Source organism: Antedon mediterranea, chromosome 1, assembly GCF_964355755.1.
Source record: "Antedon mediterranea chromosome 1, ecAntMedi1.1, whole genome shotgun sequence".
Taxonomy (NCBI): domain Eukaryota; kingdom Metazoa; phylum Echinodermata; class Crinoidea; order Comatulida; family Antedonidae; genus Antedon; species Antedon mediterranea.
The window spans coordinates 9,177,183-9,201,666 of NC_092670.1; the positions used below are offsets into that span (position 1 = coordinate 9,177,183).

The 24,484-nt window shown below is 33.7% G+C and overlaps 1 protein-coding gene across 1 annotated transcript; it reads right to left on the bottom strand.

Annotated features, from left to right (window-relative positions):
* Positions 1-1,966: 1,966 nt before the first annotated feature.
* On the bottom strand, positions 1,967-23,820 carry LOC140041023 (histone acetyltransferase KAT2A-like). Its single transcript, XM_072087387.1, has 17 exons — positions 23,608-23,820; positions 20,494-20,638; positions 19,502-19,647; positions 17,391-17,480; positions 16,876-17,057; positions 16,497-16,688; positions 12,391-12,500; positions 11,604-11,750; positions 11,168-11,307; positions 10,635-10,843; positions 10,019-10,145; positions 8,601-8,711; positions 7,930-8,073; positions 7,497-7,611; positions 5,380-5,480; positions 4,647-4,731; positions 1,967-3,734 (listed from the first exon to the last, which is right to left on the bottom strand). Exons 1-17 carry the CDS (start codon positions 23,818-23,820, stop codon positions 3,541-3,543), a joined length of 2,451 nt encoding a protein of 816 aa, XP_071943488.1. The 3' UTR covers positions 1,967-3,540.
* Positions 23,821-24,484: the final 664 nt, after the last annotated feature.

Sequence of the window (24,484 nt, forward strand, 5' to 3'; positions counted from 1 at the left end):
ATAAAACATCTCGTAACACGACTTATTTCAAATACACTGTCAAGTATGTTTAAAGGCCAATGTGTGCTTGTTGTCAACTAAAGTAATACCTTGCAAGCAATTGAATTTGTTTTATTGAACTGGTTTTGATGCTTTTGATCCCTTTTTAGAAATCTTCATAAATATTTCAAAAACGTTGTGACTGTTTTAATGATCATAACATAATAGTGTGAATTCAAAGTGTATACGTTTTTCGCTTCCTTAGAAAATGCAAAATTGCGCAATGTATACGCGATAACAATACCAGAAATAGAAAGATCTGTAAAAATTACATAAAACTACATTTTAAATTTTTTTTTTGTGAAAGAAATAAATTTTTTAGGATTATTCAAATATAGCCCCCTTTTGCATGTAAAAGAATAGGAAATTACAAGGTATCCACCCCCCCCCCCACCCCCCCCCCCCCCCCCAAACGCAAAAAGGCGTGATTTTCAAGAAACTCGTACTCATTGAAAAAAATTTCAAAAAAATATGAAGTATGGGGGATGATATTTTTAAATAATAGTTGAAATGTATGAAAAATAGTAATTTTCTGGGTGGGGCTCCACTTTAATGATCATAACATAATAGTGTGAGTTCAACGTGTATACGTGTTTCGCTTTATTTGGTTACCGTAAAGTAGTATTTCAGCAAGTTTAGATCTACATGTTTGAAGCGAATGCGTAATGATAATTTTATTTAAATATTCATTCGCCGTTTTTATTTATTAGATTGGTGGAATAAAAACATTGACACACTAAATAGTGCAAATCCAAAAAGAAATCAATTAAAAGAACAATAAATGTAGGCCTACTTTTACATACTACTTTAAATACATATTTTTCGCTGGTTAACAATTACAAGTTTTAAAACTATAAAAAAAGAAAAGTAAACAAAGAGTATCGCGCACTTTCTGACAATCAGAAAGCTAGAGGCATTATTATAAATATAAACCTCTTTTTGTTTTTTTTTTCTCTTGTAAAGGCAGAGACAACTCTTCTCCAAATACATGTAGGCCTATCATCCTTTTAACTAGTGTATATACAGTCAAATTTAATCAAGTAATGAAGTATTTACACTGAAAGAAAACTAAATATACTTTTCCAAATTTACCTCATACCAGGCATGAATTCAAGATATAACAAAAGACGGGTACTAACATATTTTTTTAATTCTCTAAAATGGCCTGAAGCATGCGCTAAAATGATTAGAAATTTATTTTGTACATTTGACATGTTTAAAGCTGGCATACCTCTTACAGAAAATATTTAGTTTCATTGAAAATTGTTTGCTGGTTTCAAAATTGTGCTGCATGTATTGTATTGTCGTGGACATAAATGATCAGCTTTGCTGGATGGGCTAACCTCGAAATATGGTTAAAAATAAAATCCATACAAATTCATAAAACCACGCGTACATTACGCTGCGCAACCATGATGTCCATGAAAACCTTATTAGGATATTTTCAGATAAATATTTAAATTCTGGACAAGTTAAAGAATATTGTTAACTATGCCAACAAAAACCAAAATTCTGGAAAGAAAGAAAGAATAATCACGAAAAAAAAGTACTGTATACAAAGAAAAGGCCTACTTACCACTAACTTTTCACTTAATGAATTTGAAAGTTTGGTTTCTGTTGACCCAGTTCGTCTTCTTTTTAAATGTGTATTCTGCCACTCTCCTCCTGCTTTTAAAGAGTTTGGTAAAATTTACATAACAGTCTTTCAAAACATCTGATTGTAGATTATTCTGGAATTTCATTTGTCTGATTTATTCCTAGTGGCTTCCTGTCCATTAAAATGCTGAATTAAATATTATATTATAGTATATTTTTAATTGCCCTACGTGCAAAACCAATGAACGATGTTTTCTTTCAGTAAAACCAGACAAGGGTCCATTTCAATCATTTATTAACAAAGGTTATCATTTACATTCCACAAAAGCAACGTTTAGCTTTCCTATAGATTTATTTAAAAACCTCAAGTTTGCTTTATTATTAATATGAAATAAATAAATATGGCTTTCAACAAATACATTTTCACTAAATAAAACAGATGTCATTGAACAATAAGTGGTTTAATAACGGAAATGGCTAGAAAGTTAAGGTTTACTGCAATTATAGTGGGGAACCTAATGTTCTAAATACCAATTCCGTGAGATTTTAATGCTCAAGTTGAGTTTTTGGTAGTTTTTGGAATCCTTAAGACTAGTAGAATTCATTGCAACTGGGGGATAATTTTTTCCGACCCTATTTTAGCCGCCATCTTTGATTTCAAAATGGCCCCATTTTTTACTCAAAACTGATAGTAGCTCCTATTTTAAACCACGTACGAACGTAATTTTTTGTGACTTACAATATTATGATAAATCAGTCCAATTGTACAATTTATGATAATAGCATATGGCAGCCATAATTTGATGATTAAATACATAAATGCATACATTATATACTTTTTTAATGGCGGCCATCTTGGAATCCAATATGGTTGCCATATGCTATTATTATAAATTTTACAATTTGGACTGATTTATACAAATATAATATTATAAAACTATATGTATTATACAAACATTATTGGTACCTATATCAGACCTTCTGTTCTTTCAGACCATCAATCTATTTCGTTGAAAATTATAAATAGTCATGAAAAAAAAGGACCTGGAAATTGGAAATTCAACAATAGTTTTTTGGAGAATAAAGATTTTAAATGAAAATTAAAATCAAGGAATTCTCGTGTAAATACGTAGTAGGCCTAAATAAGAAAATAAAAAAAAAAATAAAAAATACATTATTAAAGAAGTGTATGAGTTAAACGATGAGCTTGATTGTGCTTATGATCAAAAGACAGAAAAGATATGTCTTTGAACAATAAGTGGTTTAATAATGAAAATGGTGAGAAAGTTAGGGTTTATTGCAATTATACTTCAGTATCCCTTTTTAGAAAGATGTATTGTCCCCCTGAAAAAATATTATTTTTAGTATAGTGAGATTGTTTTAGTAGATTAGATGCTATGGTATTGGCCTGTTGTTGTCAGCAGACACGATACTACAGGATGTTTTATTGTCGCTAGACATGATACTGCTGGGGTATCATGTATGAGGTGATACTCATTGAAGTGTTTTACACAGGCAAGCATAGCAGCTACATTAGCATAGAATAGTTTTCACAAAAAGTATAGCCCCGTCAAAGATGTATGTATCAAACAATTATTAATTATTTTTCAAAATAATATAAAGCATCATGTTAATGGCTTCTGGCTGTTTGGATGTGTATTATAATAAATAAAATCAATGTTTTACATTTCAAAATCTTTTCTGTGTTATTCAGTTTGGTAGGAATGTGTTTGTCCAACATAATTCCTTACAATTTTCTTTCTACAACAGCCATACTGACGCAATCTTGTGCAGGGTACTGTTTAAACCAAAGAAAACTCTATATCCACATCCCTGGTTTTCCAGGGAAGCAACATGCGATCATAGAATTGCAACAATTGTTAAGCATGAATTCATTCAGTGTATTCATTTGTCAACTAAGTTATGTTCCTTCAGTTTGTTGAAAAAGAATCGTTCAAGTGTATTAGCACACCTCACATACTCTGTATCCACAGCATTATAAGCTCGGCAGTTGCTAAAGATACGTTGCATATCCGCGATAAAAAGTTTAGGGGATGAATAATAGCGGTTCTTTACTCTTTCATGCATTGTCTTTAAATCTGAAAAATAAATATTGTAAATTATTGTTGTGTATGCCAAGATAATATGGAGAACGAAATTGGATGTTGGTCAGATGTTTCCCCTCCTCTAATGTAATTTGTACTTTATACTAAGTACATTGAGAAATATAAATAATTCTCTGGTGGGACTCGAACCCATGACCTCCAGATCACTAGCCTGGCATTCATACCTCTAGACCACGCGCTGATAGCTAGGAGTTAGATTCGAGCCCAAGTAAGCAGCGGGCACTGCACCAACAGGATTGTAATTGTGTTTAACTACTGTGGAGTAGCTGTGCGTCAGGGAGTTGAGTAATTGTATGTTATTATTAATTTCTGTATAATACATTATTATTATTAATTGTGTATATTACATTAATTCACCCAATTTTCCATGGTGTATCTATGTAAATAGCCTAATTATATCAGTATCTAGGAAAATACTTTGAAATACAGTACCACTGTATCAGGGATTATTTTTAAGGTTAAGGCTACTGTAAATACCATTATTTTTTTTATCAGTTTAAATTCAATATTTCAACGACAATGCCCCTTGTTCGTGTAGTGAATAGTAGTTTTGAAAGAATTTATCCTGTGCTATTAAATATCACCCTAAAACACACTCAATGTAGGTGATTTTATTGTATGCTTTGAGTGCTGGCGTGGCACGCCTTATGGCGACAGTGGTCCTTTGACCTCTTTGGCACACTCAAAGTTTATGTATTGTTTTAATGTTGCTAAAATTAATAAAATAAAAATAAAATAAAATGTTACTTTATTCTTTTGAACAAGGCCACTCCTTTAAAGCTATATTAATCCTGACATAAATTGGGCCCATGTATAGGAACATTATATGTGTTTTACAGTTTATACAGATACTGTGGTATAAATAAATTGATAAGTATTACTTACCCATAGGGTACTTAATGTGATCATAATAGTCTGGAGCTGCAGCTTTTTCAACTGGTTTTAGGAAAGGCCAAGAACTGGTGTGACTCTGAAGTATAAACAAAAATAAATCAGATATAAATAGTAGTTAGTACAAACAAATTTATATATAATTAGTCAGATTGGATTATTAAATTTAAAAACATCATTAAGGTAGTTTACTATTATGTAGTATTGTTATTATTGCAATATCAATAAGTACGATAAGTTATAGGACTCTTTTCTAGCACCTTCCTATGTTATTAATATTATATTTTTTATTAGTTTTCTTATACAAAAGAAAAAATTTCAATTGAATTGAAACATCTACTAAATGATTTTTAGATATTTAGGAAAGAGAGATATCATGGATGTGATGATCATATTTTTTTATTATGTAGCATTGTTTTTTAAAGGTTTAAATATGATATTTTTAATCTCATCATGAAACAAACCCCTTCAGTGACAATGGAATATTCTAAATTCTACCCCTTAAAAATTATTTAAATCTACATTACCCCTGATATAATGGTACAACCCAAAAAAACACATCTTTAAGCATCTAGACTATAATTCAAACTATTTTGACAAAAAAAGGGTAATGTGACTAAATAAGTTAATGATATGACATCATTGTGTCCATATATGGGCACACCACATTTGATATTTTGATAGTGTAGACAGAGCTTCTTATAAAAACCAATTAATTGCATTATACCTTCATTGAGGTCATTATTGCTTTGTATAATGAGTACACCTGATCTTCAGACATCATAGATGCTTTGCTCCTCTCCTTTGGTGGCTTCCATCCCGCTTCCACTGAAAAAATATTAGGCATTAAATCAACCGTCTTCCTTTAACTATCATCAACTCATTTATATAGCATAACTTCCCACATGTCCGTACAGTACATTAGTGTAGCACAACTACCAACCAAAATTGACCAATTTGGTTTTATAAACCAATTTTACATGATTGTCTATTATATAATTCTACTGTAGCAGGGAATAATTTCGCCAGTGTAGCATAGCAAAAAGCTATACAAAACAACCTTCTTGCTACACATTTCTACAATTGTGTAGCAAAAAATACAATACAAAACTATGTTTCTTGACTAAAAAATCAGTTTGATTAGCAATTTTGCTAAACAAAATTTTCAAATGAAATTTTTCCCTGTGTAGACTATTGCACTGAACTCATCATCTAATTCTATATACATTGAATATGAAAAAATTGTAATTTATTTAAAGGGTAGCTCCGGGTCTAGAATTTATAATTTTTTTTAACCCTACAATCCTGTGCTGTAGCTAAACTTTTTAAAATATGAGCTTATTTTACGAAACTATTTTTGCTCACCGTTCCCGAAAAATAGGTGGGGCTATTATTAATTAGCAAAGTTCTATATTTTATAATACCTAAAAAAATTATTTAAAATGTAGTTATTATATAACCATAACCCTAACCCTAACCCTAACCCTAACCCGAGCGAGTCATATGGCCGAGCGGTTAAGGCAGGGGCGCCGTTTATCGTACCTAAAGAGCCAACAACAACATTGGCAAGGGTTCGAGGCCGACTCGCTCCTAGTTCTGGTGGTGGAACAAGTCTTCTCGGATAAGGACTATAAACCGTAGGTCCAGTGTACACAGTTATAACCTGTGTGTACTTTAAAGAACCCAGTTCATTATTCGAAAAAGAGTAGGGGGTTACCCCGGTGAACTGGTTCACACAATAGCCTCTGTATCAGGGGGATTACCACCTATCTGATAGGACAGTGATTAATTCACTATTGGTAATCCTTGGCCACAGTGCCTAAAGACATAAAATAAAAATAAATAAATAATAAAATATTATTTTCACTGACAGTGCACCTTTAATAGTTGATTAGAAGTTAAGAAAGACACTAATTATTAAGTGTGTTTTACCATATAAATGTGGGTTAATCCTAATTAAAAAGATGATCGTAGTAAGTTCAAAATTCAAACACAAAATCCTCATGAGAGATCTCTGATTAACATTCAGAAAACAGTCAATGAAAAAACATCAATATCATTAAATCAAACTCGGCCATTTGAAGATAATGTTAATCTTACAGAGATTTGCGTTGTTATTAATTCTCTGAATAATGCATGATTTGGCTTTTGATATCAATTTTCCACTTCATAGTTTAAGTTGAGACACTGTTAGCTAACACTAAGCTTTGTTTACGTCAAGTATTTTCCCGAATCATTGTACAATCAAAACGGTACTGGGTATGACCAACTAGCGTCCATGTTCCCAACTTCTATTACAAAGTACTGATGAAGAAGTCAAATGGCAACTGGACCTGAGACATGACTTACTACAACTTTTAGTTGATAGAAGTTTTGAATATTTTATTAGGAAAGAGTTTCTCAATGTACAGTATATATTTAGGTTTAAAATTATAAATGGACAAGTGACCATTTTGGATTTGGATCAAAGTTTTTCCCTAAAAACGGAGATCCATTGTTTCCATTAAAGAACTAAGTGCATCTTTCATAAGCATAGGGGTTATCCCGGCGCCATTCTAGTTTAATTTGGGGATGTTGTTCCTACTAGCCCCTTATTATTATCAATGCTAACAGGAGGTAAAGATTTAATCTTGGCCTTCTCTTAAGCTCTGTCTACACTATCAAACTAGTTTGACAAAAAACAAAGTGTTATTTACCCAAATATGGTAGCGATATAACATCATCATGTATGTACGTATGGGCACATTACATTTTTTATCACATAGAGTTTGATAGTACAGTATAGGCAGAGCATTAAACTATATCAGTGTGAAGATTTGTATTTAAAAAATATTAAAAACTCACATATTCCAGGAATAGATTCAATTGGAATATTCCTAACACCATCCTTGAAACATGTTAGACCTGGGTAGACTTTCTTCAATTCTCCCTGTTTCTTCTCTATTAATTTTTTCACAATCTTACAAAATAGAAAAATAATTATATTAGTGTATAATATAATTAGTGTATAACAGAAAATTATTTATTTAAGTTTTCATCAAACAGGAATGAAACCCAGGACCTTATGACTGATTTGACCCATTGGTAACTTGGGCTATAGAACCATCAGCATAAGCAGGGAGGTATAGATGTATAAATGACAGGCTTCCGCAAGGCAGTGTCGCCCATAGCCTAACATACTGTACTATTTTATTAGTATTAGTACATCTACTTTACTACTCTTGTTAAATTCTTTTTCATGCATTTTAAGTCTTAACAAAACCATGTTTATACGTACCTCTTTTTGCTTCCTTATAATCTTTGAAAACTCTGTATAAGGAATGCGTGAATTTAGTTGACATCCCATCAGTGTAGCGCCCTCATAGTCCTTGATATATCCAATGTATGCTGCTTTCGACATTTTTATGTCTTTTGAAAAACCCTATTAAACAAATATTGCAATTCAAAAAAGTGTTATTAAAACTGTTTGAGATTTTATAGTGGTTTCTGTTGTGGCTATAGTAGGGAATCCAATGTTCCAATATGAATTATGTGAGATTATTATGCTCAAATTGAGTTAAGGAATCCTTAGGCCTAGTAGAAAATATTTCAATTGAGGACAGTCCTTGACCATTTTCTGGTAGATAAGATAATAAAAACAGGAATTCCAGTGTAAACTTGCTTGTACATCTTGCTTGTGTGCTTGTTACAGAACCTAGTAATCGTCCATCTGGCCCCCTGTCGTGGACAGACAAATGAGTGGCAGTTGGTGGACCCTTAGTGCAGCTGAAAGTCATCCAGCCCTGTTATTATTATAGGTTATTCCCCCCACATTTACAGTAAAATCTATAGACTTTTATTCAGTTTCTGATTTGTTGCCTGGTGTGGTATATTTAGGGACGCATTAAAAAGTATGAAGCCAAGAGCAATATTCAATAAATTGTTATTATTAATCTACAAGAAGCATACCTGTTTTTTGAAATAGCCAATAGCATACTCATCGGCAAAGGTGAGGAAGTTGTAGACACCATGTTTAATGTGGTAGTCTTTTAAGTGGTTCATCAGATGCGTTCCATATCCCTTGGAAAAAAAATAAAAACAATACAGAACCATGTTTTACTTAACATCTTTTGAAACAACTTATTTTGGTAAGATGAGTATGTTTGTTATTGTTAGTTCATTTTTATACTGGGTGACCTCTTCAGTCACAGACTGATCTCCCAGAGGGCCCAGTTGGTGATCAGTGGCTGTGATGTACTAATACACCAGGGTAACCCCCTACTCGTCTCGAAAGATGTACTAGGTTCTTTAAAGTGCACACGAGCTAGTTGTGTGCACTGGACCTACGGTTTATAGTCCTTATCCGAGAAGACTCGTTCTACCACCAGAACCATGGAGTGAGTGAGCCTCGAACCCTTGCCGATGTTATGGCTACGTAATTACGGTTCCACTGTCTTAACCGCTCGGCCACTCACTCACTCACGTATAGACAGATGCTTTTTTCACTTAAGCTCCTGTGAATTCTGTTCCAGCGAGCTGGGAACTTCAAAGTGCTGGAGAACAAAGCCGTGTAAATGGTTCCTCTGCTTGCTCTTTTTATGGTTATTAGGATATTTAATAGATCATTTTTGTGTGTAATGTGCTTTAGAAACATTGTATTAGGCGCTATATAAGACACCCATTATTATTATCTCACAATATACAAATAATGAATGTTTATGAATGTAATGGTACAAATAATGGCATGAGGTGAATGATGAAGGTTATATATCAATGAAGCCATCCGAATTGATATTTAACCTTTCATCTTCACCAAATAGATTCCTTTGAACCAATCAAATGACAGGAATTTACTACTTTTTATTTACTTTAAAACTATTAAATGCTATTAATGACTACAGTAAATAAGACGGTTTTGGAGTCTCAAAACAAACAAAATTGACTGGTCGACAAACACATAAATTAAACGCGTCACCACAATTATTGTTTGGTGTCGCCGAAGCTTCCATTTATTTGTTGTATTGGCTACACCCAGCACGAAGCTAATTGTCGACTGCCCCGCACAACAACCTGTGCAATGTTTATATATAGCTAATTTGCATAAAGGTGTAACAAAGAACAATACAGTATGCTCTGTTGCACACTGATGAATTCACCTTCTGAACAAAGACATAAACAATATTTTTTAACTTGCTAGATGGCGCATGGCTAATTAGGGAAGGGACTTGATTGAAATAATATGATTAGATGATTTGTTGCAGAAATATTGAAATTATGTTAATTAAATTTTAAATAATGTTGTTATATTTTATAAATATGGCTCATGAGCATTTGTATCTGATGTAAAAGATTCAGGGAGCAGAGAAGCACAATGTACTTTAGTTTACCTTGACTTGTTCATTGGATGTAACGGCACAAAACACAATCTCTGTGAATCCTTGTGTCGGGAACATACGGAAGCAGACGCCACCAATCACACGGTTATCTTTTACCAAAGCCAGTGTCTTGTGTTTGCTATAATAATAGGTATACAAATAAACATATCAATTATGTTCTCAATTATAAGCTTGTTATTGTTCATGTTACTATTAAATAAGTTACCTTCTATCATCTAATTGGATATAGCATGATGCAGTGAACACCAGCATAATGAAAATAATGATTTGTAATATACACTTTTCCACCAAAAGTGTCAAGGTGCATTTACACTTTTCGAAAGATGCCCCAGGTTCTTTTAAAAGCACACTAGCTAGATATGTACTGGACCTCTAGTCTTAAGTCCTTGTCCATGAAAACTACCAGAATAAGGAGTACTCCATTGAATCTGTGTTTGATATTACGGTTTTCAATACCACTGTCTTAACCACTCATAATAAACCTGTCTAAAAAAAATGATGTGTGAAACCACATCACAACCGCTACCTTACTTCTTATTCCCCAAAACATAATAGTAAAACCTCCATTGTGTTTATTTCAATCTTGACATCATTTTTTAAAACTTACGGATCAAAAACAAGTCTTGTTATGTACTCCTTGGGCATTCTGGGTAATTGATGAGAGAAGACATTCTGTAGGCCAATAAGCCACATCATTGTTTGTTTTGATGGTCTATGACTCAGCGAATTACCGATGACGTGGAATTCTATTACACCACGTTTTTCCTCCAACCGTGCTGCCTCATCTCGTGAGGCATGTGCAGAGAACAGATTGTTCTGAAGAAAAGATTTTGAGAATGTGAACGAAATAAAAGTTACAGTGAAGGCTTTTGTGTGTTGTCTCCTTTATCCATCTCGAAACCAGTTATATGTAGGACAACAATTGCATTAAGCAGATCATTGACCATTAGGTTTTTTGTTAAGAATATGTAGCGTTGACTTCTTTCAAGCTCTGTCTACACTATCAAACTTATGTGACAAAAAAAAATGTGATATGCACATATATGAACATGATGATGTCATATCACTTCCATTTTTGAGCACATCACACTTTTTGTCAAACTAGTTTGATAGTGTAGACAGCGTTTAAAGCTTTATTACCTGTGGGCCGACCATAGCAGCAGGATCAGTGATTGTCGATAACACCTCTGTTACCAATTCCATTGGGATATCTGTAGCAAGACGTTGCCTCTTGGCATCCTCAATGCTATCACTCTCATCTGCAACTCTTCTCCTTTTATCTATGGAAATATTGAATAGAATATCAATTAACAGAACTGTTTTGAATTGAATAAATTGTCCTGTCCAATTACATATGGCACATTGACTTTAGGTCTGTGTGTACAAAATTATGAATGACCTGTAAGTGTAACCCTTAAGAGTAGTCTGATTTGCATATACTTACCATAAAATCCTGTGTTTATAAAGATCAAAAGATGACTACACAGCCTCAACAGTGTGTACTATGCAGATTTGCTAGGCCAACTCCAGCCTCTGAACCCCCACTAAATCCACAAACACTTTTTTATCTACATACCTCCATCTTGATCCCTCCCCCTCCGCTTCATTTCACAACCTGTTGTAGGGGTACCAGTTTCTGGCTTTGAATCAGTAGCTGGTGAGTCCTCTGTGGCTGCTGTACTTTCACTAGCAGGTGCCTCTGAAGATACACTTTCACTGTCCACTGATAGATAACATTCATAATTCATAAGAACTTGAGAACATATGCATCATCAAAAATTAAACCGATTTAAAAAACCTTCTAATTACAAACAAAGCATAATAGCTCGCTCTTTGGGCTGTGATTGTGCTGTGAGTGGACCTTCTAGTTGTATAATACTACCTCTCAGATATTAGCGCGCTTTCGATTTGTAATGACCAACTGTGTTGTGAGTATGTAGGACGTGTTTCCTCGCTCCCCACCTTGATACAGTTTGATGGTTTCTAGGTCCAGGCGACAACCGACACCACATCGATTGACCTGACCTAGTTAGGTTGTCAATTGTCCCAAATCAAAAGCTCCCTTGCATCAGTGACACCACAAAAATGTTTCTTTAGTTGTCATTGATCATATAACATCAATTGACAGGCCCTGTCTTTTAAGGCGAGCGAGTGCGATCACTCACCTAACACACTCCTAAACTGCCCTTGAGGAGTGCAATTTACAACACTCCGAAATGTGGTAAATTTCTGCACACCAAAATACAAACAGCACACCTACAGCACTGAATGTATTGAGGAGTGCAATTTGTAGCACACTTACCTACAAAAATAAAGGCCTGGATTGACCTGACCTAGTTAGGTCATCGGGTTATATAACTCACCTGGATCAGGCATTGAGAGTGCTGGTGAATTAGTACTTGAATGACAGTATTCAGGATCCCATATAGGAGAGTCTTTACCATACACTTCCTCTTCTAGCAAGGATAGAAATCTGGAAATAAAATATAAATTGACTATGGAATTATTAACAACAAATTAAATTGTATAGATAAAATACCAAATACCATAGTTGTACATAGCTTTTGTGGTTCAGTGTTCTGGATTAAAATCTTGTCTGATCCAGTGGCATAACGGAAAGGCCTGAGGTCCATGGTTAAGGAACTCAAAGTGGCCCTCTAACACTGGAGGCCTAAGGCATTTTTAGCTTCTTCGACATATTTTAATATCGTTTTATCCCTTGAGCACTGCTCTGGGGCCCCTGGGTTTAGCCAGTGAGCACTCATAGCCTTTACGCCACTGGTCTGATGATGAGAACCATTTGTGGAATAGATCTGTACAGGTAAAACACTAACAGTTGTTGGATGTACATAATTTAAATTGAAATGTAGTAATGGAGTTGTGGCTTGGTGGTTATAATGCTTGCCTACCAATCACAGGATCCTGGGTTCAAGTCTAATCCGATCAGATGATGATGTCAGCATTTTTTTATAACTTAATAATATAAAAAAAAACCAAGAGCATCTTGTGTTTATTTGTTTTGTGAATAGCGATAAAATTCACTATTGACAATCCTATGTAATTTGCATTCAATCATTTATATTTTCAATATTTTTTGTGGTTTAATGTTTGATATATATTTCTATATTATTAAAACGTTAATACTATTCCAAACTTGACCCAATGCCATGTTATTAAAATGTCATTTTGGTAGTTATAAACAAGATCATCATTTCATTATGTGAAAATGAAGTTTTCAATAAATTACTTGGTTTGGTTAAGTTGAAGGATATTTATTATGCTTCTGTTTATAATTGTTAAAAACATTTTGTTAAAGATTTTGCAGAACCTAGAGCTGAAGAAATAACAAACTCATCGAAAGAAAATCTTGCCAAACAATTGAAACTATTGTTTTCAATTATATAGTCTTTTATTTTTGTATAAATTCATACATAATATTGCATACAAATACCATATTATCCAAGGAAGAACCACATTATTCTAACAGGCGGCCCAGGCACTGCCGTTATAAAAAGTAAAACATTATGAGTTGCGGATCTCAGTATATAAGATTCAAGAGAGTTGGCATACGAAACACAATCTCTACCCAATATTCATATATTAATTATGTAATTTATATTCAATTTTCTTATATTTTCCGTACATGGGGACATTTTCCCAAGTCTAAAATGTATGTTCACATAATCAATAATATCTTCGCTACATATTTCCAACAAACAAAAATTATTTTCAGAGAGAGATGATTGCAGCATGTTTTGTTGCATACACATATGAAATGAAAGAAACCGTCCCCTAAAGCAAAATTTTTATTAAAAAGAAAATTTAAAATGATGATAAAAACCTTGAACGGCAATTACCCTTTAGTTCATCAATAGAAATTACCCTAGAGTACAGAAACGTATTTTAATATATAATGCTTAAAGGAAGCCCCTTCCCTTTGTGTATTATTAAAATTTACCCTAACAGTTGTTCAAATATATCTTAATAAAGTTTTTTTTTTAGGATCGAATAGTATTAATCAAAGTTTAATATATCGTAGTGTATTATGCAATCTGTAAACTCTTGAGGCAGGTTGGTTATCATTAGGTGTAAACTGTAAGGGGTATTCATACTAGAGAGCTTATGGATATAGAAGGCAATGAACCTCTGTAATTAATTGCAATGTATGTCATGTCTGAATGAGAATTAGACGTTTGAATTGTAGATAATGTTTCTTTCCTGGGGTGTGACGGTGATGAGGGGAAGGGGTTATAATATTTGTATGCCTGGGGTAAGAATTGATTAGCACAGTACTTTATTAGATATTGCATTTTGAAAAAAAAGAAAAATTCATGTCCTTTTTGTAAATATAATTGCAAAAGAGAAAAGTAAAAAGGACTATAAAAAAAAAATATAAAAATGAATATAGTCCAATAAAAGTAATAAGAGGACAAAACTAGACTTTAATTTGTCATTTTATGAATTATAAGTAAGATTATATTTGTTATTCTCACTGGGCACTTGTTAACAACATGTTCAAGCAATACTGGCACCAATGACAAGAGTAGAATGAACAACTAGATACAGGTAGCTCTGTGCCCATCTCGGAATATACATTATAATCAGAAAATTGGTTTTCTTTTAAATCTATAACACAAGTAGTGCTCACAAAAAATTCAGAATTTTGTAAAAAAATTGATGGAAGAGTTTTAAAATAATTTAAATTTCAAGAATATAAACCTGCTGGCTATTAATTATAAATAGAATTCAGAATAAAAGAGTTCCTAGACCCAATTTTTTTTTCATTTTTAATTTAAACCATACCACCTCTCTTCCAAATTTATGATAGCGTTCTTTAAGTCCGATAAAAATAACCTGATTTACAATGTATCTTTAGATTTGTCTATGTTTTTAGTATTTCAAAAGCAAGTCTATAAAAATGTTTTGTACAATTTACGATCAAATTATCAGGTTTCTACGACATTGCTGCAAACCAAAAAGCGTTTTTATGCCAAGCTAAGGAAATTCTAGCGACTAAATCTTAACAGTGATTTATTGTTGAATTAGTATATTTACTAAATAGCGAATGGGAATGCCTAAGATCATTCTTACGACCATTGCTTGGTTTTTAAATCGTATTTCAATAGCCAGCTTAGTAGTACATGTTTTATAAATCATCATTATAAGAATATTCAGCTTGACAAATTCTGCCTGGAGCTAAATCTTCAGAAAATGCTTGCGCATAAATTGCAGTTTATTACATAGAAAGCAAGGCGCATATTATCTATGATATTAATCAGTGCTGTAATTATATGTTCATTCATTCATTTTTAAATTTATTGCAAAAAAAAACTTAAAATAATAAAACATATACCTGTATATTCATCAACTTAAAAAAAATAATAATAAAGCATATATTATTCATCTACATTGCAATATATTACAAAACAAGGCGCATGTTATCTACTGCAAGATATTATTCAGTGATGTAATTATATGTTTATCCCTTTTATTGCCAAATTTAAAATAATAAAGCATATATTATTCATCAACTTCAGAATATTCATTTACATTGCAATATATTACAAACCAAGGTGCATGTTATCTACTGCAAGATATTAATCAGTGTTGTAATTATATGTTTATCCCTTTTATTGCCAAATTTAAAATAATAAAGCATATATTATTCATCAACTTACAAGAGATTAAACAACCCCTCAACAACATACAACAAATTAAAACAATAATAATGACATTGTGTAGTAATACACATAGGCATATTCAAGAAAATTTAAAATATAGGACAAAAAAAGATAAGGACATTAGATTCAGTTCAGCACTTCCATTTGATCATCTTTAGGCCCTTTCAAAATCCTGGATTCGCAACAGATATAAACTTGCCACAATAGAATCAGATGTTCTAATTCCAATTATTGAGTGTTATTATTTGATTAAATGTATAAATACATTTACAACTGTTTCTTTAAATTTCATTTTTATAGTGAAATTTATTGCACTGTAACATCATAATCTTAACTATGAAAATTTCAAGTACAAATTCAAAGGAACATAAAACTGTTTATTTAGTTCTATTCATTTTCAAGTGTCATGTACTATACAAAAATAAGTAAAATAGATTTTAAACATAATAGTGGTTAATTTTGAAACCAGTAATATTTACAAATATTATAGAGTATATACTATAATATAATTTTCTGTCCAGCTCGCATCTGACTTTGCTAAAGCTCTGTCTGCACTATCAAACTTTATGTGACAAAAAAATGTGATGTGCCCATATATTAACATGACGATGTAATATCACTACCATATTTGGGCACATTTTGTCAAGTTAGTTTGATAGTGTAGACAGCGCTTAAGTCCACAAATCTTGAACAAGACTTTGAGTCAAACAAATAATAATAAACAATCCAAACTTTTAAAATTTGTAAGAAAACAAATATAAAATATTTGTCATTGTTGAGGAACTCACCTAGGAAAATGTGTCATTATTAATGTTCGCTTTTCTGGTGGCATTTTATCTTTCTCTGCACTGAATTTATCTAGGAGTTGTTTACGCATCACTGTGAAAACAGATCGTAGCAACGTTCTGCCAAAGATGTGTGTTGTCTCGTACCGTTGCAAACTGTCACAGAAAGCAGGAACGTGTGTGTAACAAAGCCAACTAAAAACAAAAAAGCAGCGATAATGTTGTCGTGTTTTATGTGGTTATTCCCAATCTTATTTCCGATTCCCATTTTAATATTTATCTTCATGTTTTTATCCTATATATACGCCTGAATGTGTCCTTTGACTTTAGGGCATTTACAATAGTACTGCAATCATAACTGTTTACAACCACAGATGTTTACCGTGTGTAGTTGACTTTATACGTGGAAACATCGTCCAACTGCGACCTCTCCTTGCGTACTGATGGTGTCTCTAACCTCCAGTGGTTGAAGCAGTGTAGAAACATTTTGGCAAGGTCATACATCGTCTGCCACTCCTTCTGGGGAAGATGACCAAACTTGTATTGCACAAAGTTTGTGATGCCCTGAAGAAGAAGAAGAACAGAATATTATATAACATGAAATTAAGATTCTAAGGTTGCGATCAAGTCATTAGCGAGCATTCAAAACAGGCGACGCAGCAGTATGTGACACGCAACCGATTGTAAAATTTACAGTGCACATGCGGATACAAGAAAACTTCTGCAGACCATTGAACAGACAACATGATTTGGCCGAGGCTGGAAGGAGGTGTCCACCAGCCACATACAGGTATTGTCTTCAATCGGTGAACAATGTGAAAGACATAGGCCTACCAGTATAATACAGTATAGCACTTTTTTATAGAATTTATTTTTACCTTCCCCTTTTTTTCTTACCTTTGCTACACTTGGCTTCTCAAACGGAGGGCTACCAAGAGGCCCTTCAACAGATGGCCTACTCATTTGCAAAATACATTTACGTAAAAGCTGTAAAAAAAATGAATGATTTGAATACTGTACCTATAAATTACTGTTACCAAATTCACTATCCAAAATTTGTATTTAAAAAATTAGTAATTGCAGGCCACACTTTTTTATCTAAATTTCACTAAATTCAACAAGAATGATCCATCATCTAGGCCTAGGGGTATTAAGTTTTGAGAGGGTCAAAGGTCACAATCCTCAAGAATTTAAAAAAAAAAAAAGATCCTAGGAAGGACTTGAACCTGTGATTCAAACATTGGAATTCAAACGTATAATCATAATCACCAAACTCTTATTCACTAATTGTAGTGGTGTATAAACCTAATCACACACATTACTAAGACAAGGGGGGGGGGGGGGATTGTATGTAGCAAAATACTATAACCCTGGAGTGTTCCCTCTAGAGTTTTTCAGTAGAAATAATTATGCTATTTCTTGACAAAACATGTTTTGAAAATTAGGTCTCCAATTACGCAAACAAAAACATTCTGAGATGAGTGATTTATCTCTTAATTTATAACATGTCAGAACAAATAGTGAACATTTCTATTATGTTTGATTAATGACATCATCATAGTGATTACAGCGAACATATCTCTAGGCCAGAAATCTGCCATTTTTGCCCTTCAAAGGTGGTGTGTCAAAATCTAGCACTCAAATTTGAAATAGGGAATCAAATTTGTTTTCAAATTCTAATTGTCATGTGGTTACATTAAAATACATATTTTTTTCCCTGAAAATTTTGTATTTAAATATTGTGTGTTGAATTTGCCATTTTAATGTCACATACAGTTATTCACTTTGACCAAAAATGTAATAAAAATAAATGTACCTGAAAAAACTGTAATTCAAAGCAAAAAAGAGAAGTCAATGGGTTTTTGGTTGAATTTAAATGTTTATTTTGTGTATGTGAAAACATTATTGTTGATTGATTAACTTTATCAAAACTTTGAATTGCCCAAACTAATTATAAACAAATTTACAAAATTAAGAGCATTGAATACATAAACAACAATTTCATATTTTTTTCAACAACAAAAACTGAAAAAAAAAACTATTATTAATAGTCACAATGGTTAAACACTGAAACATTAAATTAATTTTTGTATATAAAACTTTTGAAAAATGTCATTAATGTTAATAACAGTTCTCAAAATCATATTGTATTTTAATAAATGCTCCTACTAATATTGTATCTGCCTACAAACAGATATTCATTATTGTATAATGAGTCCAAAGAGGATTCTTAAAACATAAAGAATTCAAGCTCATTAGGGTATAAACAAAGTCAAATACTGTACAGTACATGACCACAGTCAGTATATTAATTGAACGCTGTGTGAACACATCATTAGGTATGATGGATACATCATCTGCGGTCATCTGTCATCTGCCCAGCAGTGAAGTTTTTCAATTCAATTAAAACCGTTTCAGCCACAATAGTAGGTTTGAATACTGTACGCATTATAATCATATTTTAATTGTTACATTAAGCAACCGTTTGTTTCCAGGATGCACCCATATGTCTATGTGCAAGACAGTGATCCTATGTTTATTAGTATAGCACCAAAAAGAGGCTTATTTCACATTTTTTTATGGATCTTTATTTTGTATTATATTTCATTTTTATTTCTACGTTTTTATGTATAAGTATCACGGTACTGACGTCACGACAGTAAGTGGCGCGGCTTGGTTGCTAGCGCAACCAAAAATACGTTCAACCTGCCTGAGTGACTCCACGATCACCAATGTTTTGGAATAGGCTTATTGAAATAGTCATTTTAAAACTATAAAATTTCAACAGATCACTAAATATTTGTTTTTAATAATCTATTTATTCTTCAACAGTTTAAGTTAAAAAAAATCAAGCTAAGATACATAATTTGATAGAAATACAGATCTTTACAGTTTATCAACATAGTAGCGTTGAACGCATTTTTGGTTGCATGTAGCGCTCTCTATCGTTGTGACGTCACACCGTGATACTCTATACTATTTCAAACAAAGAAACGGATGATAAATACCTTGAAAAGATAATAATAAACTTGTTTTGTATCCGCATCCTCTTCTCGATGAACACATAGAAACAGGTTCTCAACATCAACGACGATTAGCAGTAATCGGTTAATCTCTTCTTCATCAACATTTTCTAGATGTGAAACATGTGATGCTGTCAAAATAAAAAGATTATCAAAATAAATGGAAAAAAAACTGTGATTATGAATATTCATTTTGTTGCATAAATTGGAGCATAAAAATTGCTTATTTTCAAGTACTCTTCATTCATAACACGGCATTAACACACAATTATCAAATAGATCAAAGAGCTAAATATTATATAATATAAAAATGTTATCTATAACTCTGACAGAGTGTTCTAGATGGCATATAATAAATAAATGCCGATTCAAAATAAGCGGGCCTTGGAGTTGTTAATGAAGGCTTGTGTGACCATTCCAACATTATCGAGAACTTGTTTGAATAACGTGTTCATATTTCTACCACGCTTCGAGCATTTGTCATCTTGGAAGAATAGCTTTCGTCATTCGATCATTATTAATCAGATGTGCAGCATAATTTCGTTGCTGGGTTTTGATGAATGTAGATAAATCACATGTCTTACATATATTGTGAATGTTGATGTTTATGTTTATAACATTCATCATCTAAAGTGTTTTTTCGCCGATAACCATTACGGATCATTTGTCGTAAAAACGTACACCAGGTCGAATCAAGTTTATTTGATTGTGCAGACGTTAAACCCAGTTTTGACAAAATGGTACGTCGCCTTAATGAACAATGGTTTGTCAATGTCCGTAACTCACCACAAAAAGACATGCGTCATTGTTCTCTAAAAGGTCCGTCACTAATTTAAAATGGGTGCATTATTGTCACATAAAAGCTAGTCAAATTTTTTACACAGGGGTATGACGCACGATGCACCACGCACAGGCCTGACCACGCATAGTGCGTCATACAATTGAAAAGTTGCAACAGTGAGTTGAATGTACAGTACCTAGTGGATGTGAACAACTTCTGCAAGGATCTTCTAGGTTGGCAACTGGCACTGCCGTATTGTCAAGTCTACTTGACTGCGATGAGGCTGGAGGTGGTGGGTTCGGGTTTTTCCAGCCATTGCATTTACACAGTTCGTCTGTCTGCTGTATGAGAAAAGGGGTAATTATTATTATTTACTAACTAGATCTCTGTATAGATGAAAATGAAATAACTTTTGTCTTTCAGAGGCATGTGTAATAATAAGATATCGGCTAGCAGCCTGCTCTATATTATTATGTCATGTTCCACGCATCTGGCATGCTCACATCACTTTTTTAGTTCAGGGGGTCCATCCAGAACAAGCCTACTGTAAACAACTTCTATATTTTTAGACTCAGCATCATATTATTATTATCATGTTACAAGTTACAACAAACAATTATAAAATAATAAATATAATCAGCAAATAATATTGATTAATAAGTAAACTTTTTTCAGATTTGATCAGGCTGGAGCTTGCATGTGTACCCTCTACCCCACTGACTGCACTCACCACACCCTTCCCTTGCCCAACACCAGGGAGATGTAAAATAAATTTTACATCTCCCTGCCAACACCAAACAAAACCAACAAAAAAACATTCCCCCACCCATTCTTTACACAATAATATTAATACTTAGACTAGGGAGGCCCGAGACTTTTATATAAGTATAATTAGTAGTAGTGATATTAATTAATGCTCCTCCCATCTATTATTTATATAGCCTAGGGCCTAGGCCCTAGGCCTACACTCTATCTAGAAATTATCTAGTAGGCCTAACTAGGCCTAGGCTATGTTTGTCTTTATAAAACTACTAGGCCTAGGGCCTATAGGCCTAGCTAGGTAGGCCCTGTTCTAACCTAGCATATGCTAGCTTCTAAGTAATTAGGAGTGTTGACAAAGTGCGAGGCAGCGAGGCACGCGAGGCAAGCGAGGCATGCCAAATATTTGTGCGAGGCATCATTTTATCATTTCCAAAAGTGCGAGGCATGCGCGGCATATAGTTTACAATTTCAAAAAGGTGCGAGGCATATCTTAACGTGCTATTGTGCTATATTATAGGCCTAATAATCAATCGATACAAGCGTATCTAAATAGATTCGTGTATACACTCATCATGTTGTTTATTTTTATGTAACGATTGTTTTTTCATTCAAGTCATATCGTGTCAAATTTTACTTTTACAAAAGTGCCCAAACTACGGTTCAAAAATCTGAACGACAGTCTTCAACTTTCGATAAACAATAATTGTTATAGCGACACACTCATCAAATGACTGCAATGTTTGTTGGCATTTCGAGCGTGTTCACTCACATGTCTCTCGAACATAGCAGAGTGAAAATAATATTTTGTCACACCCCTGCGCCTAGATCCGGTAGACCCGAGAGATGGAAAATCCTTCTTTACTATTTAGCAGGTAGCGGAATGATTCAGCCCTCAGCTCAGAGGATTGTGGTGCATTCCCCTCCTATAGCACGTGGTTTCAGCAGCAACGCACAGACTTCTCTCTGAGCGGCGTGCCAAAGACATTTTTGACATTCCATTCTCTAGGAACAACACGTGTACCTCTCTCGCAAATAAGGTGAACAGCGATTGCCAGGACAAGTTCAATAACTGGCGGTGAATAAAAGGTAACTGATATGCCGATCCAATAACATGCCGCAAAGAAAAAAATTGCGACAGAATTCTGGAGCGCGTGTGAAAAAAGACTTACGTCCGACAATTGTAATACTAGGCCTAAAATTAAACTTTAGCTAATATGCTTAGCCCTAACCTAGATAAGAGGCCTATGTAGAAAATAATTTAATCAATTTTGATAAAATAATAATTGGTGTAATATTTAATAATGATACACTATTCCTGTTTTAGTAAGCTAGGTATATTACGAACGATTTTTATTTATTGTTGTCCATGTACGTACTAATAAACCTGGCGCTAGTTTCCTTCGCTTGTATTTTTACTCCAAATTTGATAACTGACTTTATCGTGTGAATACCACACCTTAGAAGTATACCTCATGAGTACTTTAATGAAAGAATCACATAAAAAGTAACAAATAAATCCTTAAATTAATGATTTTACAGGCGTGTTTCTCGCACACTGTTGGCGAATTTCACTTATTCAATGTTCAATATTTTTGTTTCTATGGAGCGCCAAAAGAGCAACGATAATAGAGGACTAAAACTCAGTGGAATGCGTCAATTTCTCATGCATTTATTGGTGAAAAACACGTTTTATTTCAATAAATTTGTTAATTTGTCAATAAAAATGTTGTAATATGTTACTGCTGATACTGTTCTGTTTTCAAAGAATAATAATCGATCCTAAATCAACATCACTACCTAGTCTAGACCTAGGACATCCTACTAAGGATATTATGATGAATTTTTCTATTTTATTCTTTAAAAGGTTAACGAAACCGTGTAAATTATCAACAGTAACATTTTCCTTACTGACAGTGACAAAATCTATTGAAATTGTACTTGATTTTCACCAAATAATGCGTTAAATATAAATGGATTCCACAGAGTTTTTAGCCCTCTAATTAATTTTGCTCTTTTGGCGTTCCATAGAAACCAAAATATTGAACATTGAGTGTGCGAAATGCGAGAAAAACAACGTCTGTAAAATCACCAATTTAATGGATTTATTGTTACTTTTATGTGATTTTTCTTCATTAAAGTAGGCCTAATAATTCTAAGCTGTGGTATTTAGGATAAAGCCTTGGTTTAAATTACAAGGCAGGTGCAAAAGGAAACTAGCCTAGCGGGCCTAGGCCTAGGCTACTTCAATTTCGGTGATTTCCTGCCTTGCAATTTTGAGAAATGATAAAATGATGCCTCGCATTTTTTGATGATGGTAGAACGATGCCTCGCATAAATTTCTGACTTGCCTCGCATGCCTTCCCTGCCTCGCGTGCCTCGCTGCCTCGCACTTTGTTACTACCCAGTAATTAGTAAGCATTTAGGCTACCAAGCCTTCAAGTGGATCCAGTGTAAACTGTTAGTTAGGCCTAGGCCTAGTTAGCCGAGGCTAGTCTAGGCCCCGTCTAGGCCAGCCGTAGGCCTAGCCTACGTTTCCGAATATGCCAACCTTGCAAGACGAATAAACCCCGAGTTTTTCTAATTTCTTGGTTTTTGAATAGTTCTTGACGAGGTTTTTCCGCTGAGTAATCCTTTGAAGATTCATTGGACGGCTTATTTCACTGGGATTTACGACTTGAGTAGCTGATTGCTGCTGCTTTGCCTTTGTGGTCGTTTGGTACGCTGTGTTCTCGCTGCCTTTTGCTGGTGGTACGCTTGCCATTGTTTGGGGCAAAACCACTACTTTCCACTACAGCGATACAACTCTGAAAGCATAATTTCCTTTGTTTAGTAGCCTAGCCTTTAGTGGTACATCCGTCGCAAACTGTTCAATTTACTAGGTAAAAGTCTAATATAATTTTTGTGAAAGTACAGCAAAGAGGGGGATCATTACATTTTTGGTTAACAATAAACCATAGTCAATAGAAAGTTCTATTGACTATGAATAAACATAGAACTCTTTATTCCATAGTTATTAAATGAATGAATTTGATAAACTGATAAAATCCCACACACATAAATTACGTAGACTTGCTAAACTGTATCATACAAATGCCTATTTAAATTAAAAACTTCAGAATTCTTCATTACTCTGCCTCTGGACCACGATTATGGAATGGACTTAATGACAACTTTTAAGAAACCAAAATATATTAGGCCTGTCACACCAAAATCAGTCCGGGCCAAAATCGGTCCGGCGGACCAGTTTTGGCTGCCAAAATCAGTCCGGGGGACCATTTATGGCTGCCAAAACCTGTCCGGCCGGACCAATTTTGGCCGCCAAAACTGGTCCGGCCAGGATAAAATCGGTCCGGGTAGTAGGACTGTTTTTGGCCGCCAAATATGGTCCGGTCTTACAAATATATGGTGCGCAAAATGAGTCATAA